General features: G+C 42.7%; 1 protein-coding gene across 1 annotated transcript; it reads left to right on the forward strand.

Annotated features, from left to right (window-relative positions):
• The first annotated feature begins 1,893 nt into the window (after nucleotides 1–1,893).
• Nucleotides 1,894–7,187, forward strand: aste1a (asteroid homolog 1a). The gene is made up of 6 exons (XM_019274150.2): nucleotides 1,894–2,167; nucleotides 4,000–4,829; nucleotides 4,934–5,239; nucleotides 5,343–5,547; nucleotides 5,980–6,124; nucleotides 6,238–7,187. Exons 1-6 carry the CDS (start codon nucleotides 2,041–2,043, stop codon nucleotides 6,665–6,667), a joined length of 2,043 nt encoding a protein of 680 aa, XP_019129695.1. The 5' UTR covers nucleotides 1,894–2,040; the 3' UTR covers nucleotides 6,668–7,187.
• The last annotated feature ends 2,459 nt before the right edge of the window (nucleotides 7,188–9,646 follow it).

The following is a 9,646-nucleotide window of genomic DNA, read 5'->3' on the forward strand; positions in this document are numbered from 1 at the left end:
TATTTAATTTATATATATATATATATATATATATATAATATATATATATATATATATAATATATATAAATTTATATATATTATATATATATATATATATATTATATATATATATATATATATATATATAAATTAAATATATTTAATTTATATATATATATATATATATATATATAATATATATATATATATATATAATATATATAAAATGTGTTTATATGTTTATATGTTCATGTGTTTATATGTTTATATGTTCATGTTATTATATGTTTATATGTTCATGTGTTTATATGTTCATGTGTTTATATGTTCATGTGTTTATATGTTGATGTGTTTATATGTTTATATGTTCATGTTATTATATGTTTATATGTTCATGTGTTTATATGTTGATGTGTTTATATGTTCATGTGTTTATATGTTGATGTGTTTATATGTTTATATGTTCATGTGTTTATATGTTCATGTGTTTATATGTTCATGTGTTTAAATGTTTATATGTTTATGTGTTTATATGTTTATGTGTTTATATGTTCATGTTATTGTTCATGTGTTTATATGTTCATGTTATTGTTCATGTGTTTATGTGTTTATAAATGAAGTCACAGTACTGAAATGTGTTTATATGTTATGTAAATAAATGTTAAATGATTTAAACTTGTTGCCAGTTATTTAGTCAGAATTATGAAATATTACGTCATGTTACGTTACGTAACGTTGTAGACACGTCATCCGATCAGCTGGTCTTCTTTTCCCGCCCTGCAGCTCCCTTAACTTTCACTTTCCGAACTCAGCTCGGTCCGGTCCGAACCGGTTTGGACACAGTGAGGACTTCACAGTCACAGCTGTAGTTACTCTGCAACACTTTAACTGAGTACTCTGGTTGATAATACTCGGATACATTTAGCGCAGATACTTGAAGTACATTTTGTCTCCAATACTTCTGCACATTTATCTTGAATGCATGACTTTTAGTTGTAATGGAGTATTTTTCTAATGTGGTATTACTACTGATAATACTCGGATACATTAACTGAGTACTTTCACTACATGAAGATGACAGTACTCGGATACTTTCACAATATGACGTTGATAATACTCGGATACATTTACTACATGAAGCTGATAATACTTCAAAATAAAACTCTCTCCACACTTTAAACATGTCAGATATATTTTGTTCACGTGTTTGTTTATATGTTGATGTCTTTATATGTTTATGTGTTTATATGTTTGTTTATATGTTTGTTTATATGTTTATGTGTTTATATGTTTATGTGTTTATATGTTTGTTTATATGTTTGTTTATATGTTGATGTCTTTATATGTTTATGTGTTTATATGTTTGTTTATATGTTTGTTTATATGTTTGTTTATATGTTCATGTGTTTATATGTTTATGTGTTTATATGTTTGTTTATATGTTTGTTTATATGTTGATGTCTTTATATGTTTATGTGTTTATATGTTTGTTTATATGTTTGTTTATATGTTTGTTTATATGTTTGTTTATATGTTTATGTGTTTATATGTTTGTTTATATGTTTGTTTATATGTTTATGTCTTTATATGTTTATGTGTTTATATGTTTGTTTATATGTTTGTTTATATGTTTGTTTATATGTTCATGTGTTTATATGTTTATGTGTTTATATGTTTGTTTATATGTTTGTTTATATGTTTATGTCTTTATATGTTTATGTGTTTATATGTTTGTTTATATGTTTGTTTATATGTTTGTTTATATGTTGATGTCTTTATATGTTTATGTGTTTATATGTTTGTTTATATGTTTGTTTATATGTTTGTTTATATGTTCACGTGTTGATGTGTTAACATGATGTAGTGACGTCAGGAAAATGAAACTTAAGGAAACAGAAACAGTGACTGACACCAGGTATAAGACGCTCTGAGGCGGACTGCTCTCCACAGACTGACCTCAGGTATAAGACGCTCTGAGGCGGACTGCTCTCCACAGACTGACCGCAGGTAAGACGCTCTGAGGCGGACTGCTCTCCACAGACTGACCGGAGAACCGGAGATGGGCGTTCAGGGTCTCTTCACCTTCGTCGAGAAACACCCGCGGATCTACCGGGACGTCCGGTTCAGGATGAGCCGGCTGGTCATCGATGGAGCCAACCTGATCCACCTGCTGTACTTTGACTCAGGTAAGTTCAGGCTGCAAAGATACTTTGAACTTAATAACAACAATAATAATTAATGAATGACATTTTTCATTTGATGATCAGCTGTTTTACAGTGTTTAACTTTATTTATAAAAGCAGCAACACGTTATTTATCATATTTATAATATATATCAATGTGATGTGCAGCTCATAACATGCAAATGAAATGAGAAATAAAAACATTGACTCATGACATCATGACGTGTATGTGGTTATAAAACAATACCTCACCTGTCATCACCTGCTGCACTGAGACAGGTGACTGACTGACAGCAGGAAGTTCTGACTCATCAAAGATATCACTCCGCCATTTCCTGAAAGTATTCAACATGTAAACTTTCTGTAATGAATATTCTGGATTTTATGGATCTTTGTTGACACAGGTGTACCTCCTTAACACAGGTGTACCTCCTTAACACAGGCGTGTACCTCCTTAACACAGGCGTGTACCTCCTTAACACAGGCGTATACCTCCTTAACACAGGTGTGTACCTCCTTAACACAGGTGTACCTCTTTAAAACAGGTGTACCTCCTTAACTCAGGCGTGTACCTCGTTAACACAGGTGTGTACCTCTTTAAAACAGGTGTACCTCTTTAACACAGGCGTGTACCTCTTTAAAACAGGTGTACCTCCTTAACTCAGGCGTGTACCTCCTTAACTCAGGCGTGTACCTCCTTAACACAGGCGTGTACCTCCTTAACACACGTGTACCTCTTTAACACACGTGTACCTCCTTAACTCAGGCGTGTACCTCGTTAACACAGGCGTGTACCTCGTTAACACAGGCGTGTACCTCGTTAACACAGGCGTGTACCTCCTTAACACAGGCGTGTACCTCCTTAACACAGGCGTGTACCTCCTTAACACAGGCGTGTACCTCCTTAACACAGGCGTGTACCTCCTTAACACAGGCGTGTACCTCGTTAACACAGGCGTGTACCTCGTTAACACAGGCGTGTACCTCCTTAACACAGGCGTGTACCTCCTTAACACAGGCGTGTACCTCGTTAACACAGGCGTGTACCTCGTTAACACAGGCGTGTACCTCGTTAACACAGGCGTGTACCTCCTTAACACAGGCGTGTACCTCCTTAACACAGGCGTGTACCTCCTTAACACAGGCGTGTACCTCCTTAACACAGGTGTACCTCCTTAACACAGGTGTGTACCTCCTTAACACAGGCGTGTACCTCCTTAACACAGGTGTACCTCCTTAACACAGGTGTGTACCTCCTTAACACAGGCGTGTACCTCCTTAACACAGGTGTACCTCCTTAACACAGGTGTGTACCTCCTTAATACAGGTGTACCTCCTTAACACAGGTGTGTACATCGTTAACACAGGCGTGTACCTCCTTAACTCAGGCGTGTACCTCATTAACACAGGCGTGTACCTCATTAACTCAGGCGTGTACCTCATTAACACAGGCGTGTACGTCGTTAACACAGGCGTGTACCTCTTTAACACAGGCGTGTACCTCGTTAACACAGGTGTGTACCTCGTTAACACAGGTGTGTACCTCCTTAACTTAGGCGTGTACCTCGTTAACACAGGCGTGTACCTCGTTAACACAGGTGTGTACCTCCTTAACTTAGGCGTGTACCTCGTTAACACAGGTGTGTACCTCGTTAACACAGGCGTGTACCTCGTTACACAGGTGTGTACCTCGTTACACAGGTGTGTACCTCGTTAACACAGGTGTGCAGGTGAGTCATAGATAAATCTGTGCCAACTCAGCGTTGAACTGTAGCACGTTCAGGTGACATAGTGTTCAGTTTGTTGATTGGGGTTTTCTCTGGTTGACTGATCAGGTCTGGACCAGAATCACGGCGGGGAGTATGCTGCGTTTGAGGAGCTGATTGAGAGGTTCATCACCGCCCTCAGAGATTGCGGGATTTCACCGTTTGTGGTGCTGGACGGAGGTTCGGACTACACCGACAAGAAGCTTGAAACGATGATGCAAAGAGCTGTGGACCGGATCAAGAAAGCCCATCGAGCTGCGGTGGAAGACAGTAAGAAGAACGTCCTTCCACAGCTGGCCAAGCTAATGTTCAGACAGACGCTGGCCCGTCTGGAGGTCCCGATGGCTCAGTGCTACGCCGAGGCTGACCAGGAGATTGCTGCTCTGGCCAATGAGTGGCAGTGTCCAGTGCTTTCCAACGACAGCGACTTCTACATCTTTGACCTCCCGGGGTTTCTGCCGATCTCTCATTTCCAGTGGGAGGCGGTGGAGCAGAGCGGCTCGCAGAGCTACATCCCCTGTAAGAAGTACAACACTTCCAGCTTCTGCATCTTTTTCAACCTTGAGCGCCAGCTCCTGCCCACCTTCGCCGCCTTGGCTGGGAACGATTACGTGAAGCTGCAGAAGATGGAGAGGCCCATCGATTGGACTCAGTTCTGCCCAGCTGGCGATGGGATACCGAGCCACCTGGAGGGACTGCTGTGCTGGCTGAGGGACTTCCATCAGCCCGAGAAGGCCTTGGAGGCAGCGCTGGGGCTGATGAGAGAGCTGAGCAAGAAGAAGAAGGCAGAGGTGCTGCAGGGCTTGTATCTGGGCATGCAGGAGTACAAGCTCCCATCCAGCGCCCTGAAGAGATTCTTCGTCCATGGGGCGGCACCTCCATTCCCGACATTTGAAGGGGTAATTAAACACGTTAAATGTTTTATCTTTAAACCTTTCGGGTCAGTTTGCTGACGTCTAACGAATAATCAGTCATATGTTAACGTAACTTTCTTCTTCTAAAGGTGAAGGGTCTCGTCCCAGACTGGACCCGGCTGCCGCTGACGCAGGCTCGGCTGACTTCGGACATCCTGGACGTGTTGCTGTTGCAGAGGAATAACCTCAGCCTTCCCGTGGACCACGGCGACATGCCCAGCATTAACCTGACCTCCAGGCCGCTGCGCCAGGTGATGTACGGGCTGCTGCTGGGCAAAGGGCGGAGGCTGGAGGTGAACGAGAGAGACAGAGACGGCCTCCAGCTGAAAGAAATCCCGGTCAAACCTGCCGTCAGAGGGGTCGCTGGGCAGCTCACACTTGAGTCACTGGATCAGGTGAAGCTTTTAGGGTTCCTCCAGTCCATCCAGTGCTGTTCTGATGGCAGTGAGTGAGTATGATGTCTTGTGCTAACATTATCCCTCCTTCACGTTGATCCAGGCGGAGTCCTCCCAGCGTCTGCAGGTCTTACTTGACGCTCTTGGGGTAACCGAGGCCTCTCTGAGCCGCCTGCCGCCTCAGCTGCGCCTCCCGGTGGCTGTCACCTGCTACTGGCTGCAGAGAGCTCAGCCTTGCCCAGACCAGAGTCTGCTGAAGGCGCTGCTGCTGGGACTGAGTAATGGAGACGCCTTAAGACAGAGAGCAGGTATCAAACAACACAAAGACGCCACTGAGGTCGTTTTATTAGATCAGTCTGCCAAGGATGCAGATAACTTTTCCAATTAATTATTTCAAAATGTGAAAACATTCGATTCATAATGATTAAAAATCAAAGCAAACTTAAATTTATTCACATTTAAGAACCTTTGAACAGAAAGTTTGATGATTTTTACTTTTTAATAAAAAACAATAATGCAACAATCGAGCATCAAAATAGTTGCCGGCGTCTCTGGTTCGACTCTTTCCTGGTTTGATTCCGACCACACAAGACGCTTTTCCAACGTATCGACAGTCGTCCACATAGGTTTACTCCTCTTCTATGCAGATGACACTCTGCTCTATCTGTCGGCTCTCTGAAGGCCTCAGACATATTTATATATAACACATATATATAAACTTTTCTTTTTGTGTGTTACAGCTTTGCAGATGCAGAATGAACGCTGCAAACAGAAGCTGTCTGTCAGCGTCGGTCACGCCTTCAACCAATGGCAGGCCTGCCTGAAGGACGGCGTGTACCTGAACCAGCTGCTGGGTCGCCCGTTAGAAGAACCGCAGATCGCTCGGTGAGTCTCCACGTTTCACATGAACCCCGTGTTGACCTACACGTGACAAATAAAACTGTGAATCCAGATTAATAATAATGGGCTTCCATCTTGTCCTTCTCGATCTCGTCCAGGTTGTACGAGGGCACGTTGGTCCACGATCTGGTCCACCGGATCAGGACAGGAAAACTGAAGCAACTTCTGAAATATGACCGCTCGCGTGTGAAGCAGTATAAAAGCATGCTGGCTATCATCCACCAGTTCCACTCTCAGAAGGCGTCGACGCCGGCGTCCGACAATCAGGAGACCGTGACGCCTCCACGGCGGCGGCGGCTGCCTCTGGGCGACCTGACGGCAAACCTGCAGCAGCTGTTCCTCCTGTGCGATGATGACGAGGAAGCTGAGATGGAGGTCAGCAGCGGCGTCAGAGCGCAGGAGGAACTCCACCTGGGCGACCTGGTGTCGGTGAAAACTCGTTACAGAGCGAAGGAGAGAAACAACCGGTCCAAAAACCCAGAACTGGCTCGTAAAGAGGAGTGCAGAGGTGATCCGGTCCGCTGGTGACGTGACACCTTCATGAATGATTCACTTTAAAGCTGCAGTCACTCATTTTTTGGCCACTTGGGGGCAGCAAAACAACCTGTGCTCGTTTTAGCCCGTTTAAAAAAAACAAGATTCAGTTTGAACGATTTTAAATAATCGATCAAACATTACGTTTTTAAAATCCTCCATGTTTGTATAATTCATAAGTTTTTAAATCTCTCACGTGCGTGAACGTTGAAACCTGCGGAGCTTTGTGTGTTCTGATCTCATGTTTCCAGTATAATGTCGTCATATGAACTTTTTCTGTGTTAAAGTTATTTCCTCAGCACTTTGTTCTTAAAACACAACTTTTTCAATCTCATGTGAAGATTTTAAATGAATGTTTTGTTCACGTCTTTTATTTTTCACACATTTATCAGTTCTTTGACAGACGACGATGATTCAAACACCGTGAAGCTTTTTGTAACTTTGATCGTTTAAATAAAGTTCTGAATGGAGGCGTGAACGTGTGTGTTTAGAAATAAAAACAAAGTGAACAGCTTTAAAAGATTTATAAAATTTTAATATACATTTTATTCTCATACACGCACACACACCCGCCCACACACACACACACACACACACACACACACACCATAAATAAAGGTAAAGTGGGAGTCGGAGGTGTGACCGGCGTTCAGGTTCGACTCTTCACAAACTGGATTTCACAAAGCTCGACGGTCTGAGGAAAACTATTAAATGTTTGATTTGATTTAAAGTTTCTGGTTATTTATCTGACGTCAAAGACTTTTATTTTATTGATTAATCAATTAATAATTTAATCTAAATAAATAAAAAAGCTAATTATGGGAGATGGAAGCCGACAAACTCGAAGTGTTCAGTTTGCAACGATTCAAAATGAAAGAAAAGTTTGTTGATAAACTGAAGAAACTCTTTATGTCAAATTGTTTGAAATTTAAAACAAATAAGAAAAAAGAAAAAACTGCAGTTCCTCTAACGTCCACCTGAGTCTGGCTCCAGAAGTGAGTCAGTCTCCATAAGTCCCCATGTCCAAATGTCCAACTTCACAGCAGAAATAAACATGTTTACAGCCTGGTACAAAAAACAGTTTTGGTCTCTGTAGCTAATTTCCCCGTTCATGACAACTGTACTGAGGGTGAATTTATATACAACTCACCTGTTCACATTATATTAAGGCTTAAAGTTATGCAGGGTTAAGAGCGTGGACGCTTTGATTGACAGGTGGGTGTGGTCTCAGAGACTACGTCCAGGTTTTAGACAGTCTGTGGGGACGTCACAGAGACTACGTCTAGGTTTTAGACAGTCTGTGGGGACGTCACGGAGACTACGTCCAGGTTTTAGACAGTCTGTGGGGACGTCACGGAGACTACGTCCATTTTAATTTACTGTAATAATTCACAGATTCATGTTGATTATTTATGATTTATGACTATTAGTTAATTATCTTTGATAATTTGATCTGAACTCGGGAGCGACTGAAAGGTTATCCAATGGTTTGTGATTAGTTTTCCGTTGGTTGACTCAGACCAGCTTGTGAGATCTCGTCCAGCCAATCAGCTTCCAGAGAGACGAACCCTGCGAGCGGTCACATCGGTCCTCCGACACACAGCAGGTACAGAAAGCAAATTTATAGAACAAGCTTTTTTTTACAGTGTAAAATGTGCACAGAGTTCACACAGAGAGAATGACACAGCTCAGATGGTCATCAGCTGACCTGAATCACATCAAGACCTCAAAAACAAGAGAGAGAGGACACAGGACGAGATGGAGGTCACGTGATCCGTAACGAGTTTGTACAACCTGAAATCTGAAGACGACGAGCAGCCAGCCAAGTCCAAACATTTAATCATGTGACGTTACCGTCTGTGACCTCCTGCTGACCCACTCTGACCTGTGATCAGGTGACCCACTCTGACCTGTGATCAGGTGACCCACTCTGACCTGTGATCAGGTGACCCACTCTGACCTGTGATCAGGTGACCCACACTGACCTGTGATCAGGTGACCCACTCTGACCTGTGTCAGGTGACCCACTCTGACCTGTGATCAGGTGACCCCCTACCTTTGATCAGGGGACCCACACTGACCTGTGATCAGGTGACCCACCTGACCTGTGATCAGGTGACCCACACTGACCTGTGATCAGGTGACCCACCACTGACCTGTGATCAGGTGACCCCCACTCTGACCTGTGATCAGGTGACCCACACTGACCTGTGATCAGGTGAGCCCACACTGACCTGTGATCAGGTGACCCATCGAACCTTGTGCTCAGGTGACCCACTCTGACCTGTGATCAGGTGAACTGTGTCTCTGTCACTTCGTACGTCTGTTCTCACACTGTGTAACTTTGAGAAGTACGTAACGCTTTACGGCACTAAGTCACACAGCAGCAACTATTTCACTGATTCTGGTGAAACTGGATCATATTTTATGGAGGAAATGTGGGACTGACTTTTAGTGGTTGGTGAGAGCTTGGTGAAATAAAAGGCTGAAAGACAGACGCCGAGCTGGGCTGACTGCTGCTGGAGACCTGGATGATGATTGGCTGCTGGGGACCTGGATGATGATTGGCTGTTCATCAGAACAAATACTCGAGTACAGCTGGACACAGAAACTCTGGCTGCTCTCGATCATCGAGCTGTAAAGTGTCTAAATGTCACCAAACAGGAAGGAGTGGAAAGCTTCAAAATAAGATCATTTCTTTAATGTGTTCTCCTGAAGTAAGGAAAGCTGAAGTGTTCACAGGAGATGAAGTTATTATTCTACGTTACACGTGACGACGACGCGCCTTTTTTAAGAAAACATGGTAGCTAAATGAACTACATTTCCCAGAAAGCACCACGATCAAAAGGTGAAAGAGTGAAACTAAACGAGCGAGAGAAATCAACATGAAGTAGAAAAACAATGACGTTATTTTCCGGACGTGTTTCCTTCGACGCGGCGATGACTCGGATCATCGATGACTCCTCTAAGGCA

Source organism: Larimichthys crocea, unplaced genomic scaffold, assembly GCF_000972845.2.
Source record: "Larimichthys crocea isolate SSNF unplaced genomic scaffold, L_crocea_2.0 scaffold110, whole genome shotgun sequence".
NCBI lineage: Eukaryota > Metazoa > Chordata > Actinopteri > Sciaenidae > Larimichthys > Larimichthys crocea.

Excerpts from the sequence above, each read along its gene's own strand:
- aste1a (XM_019274150.2), top strand. The coding sequence starts at position 2,041 with ATGGGCGTTCAGGGTCTCTTCACCTTCGTCGAGAAACACCCGCGGATC. Across the intron at positions 4,830-4,933 it reads CATTCCCGACATTTGAAGGG|GTGAAGGGTCTCGTCCCAGA; the intron begins GTAATTAAACAC and ends CTTCTTCTAAAG. Across the intron at positions 5,548-5,979 it reads CGCCTTAAGACAGAGAGCAG|CTTTGCAGATGCAGAATGAA; the intron begins GTATCAAACAAC and ends TGTGTGTTACAG.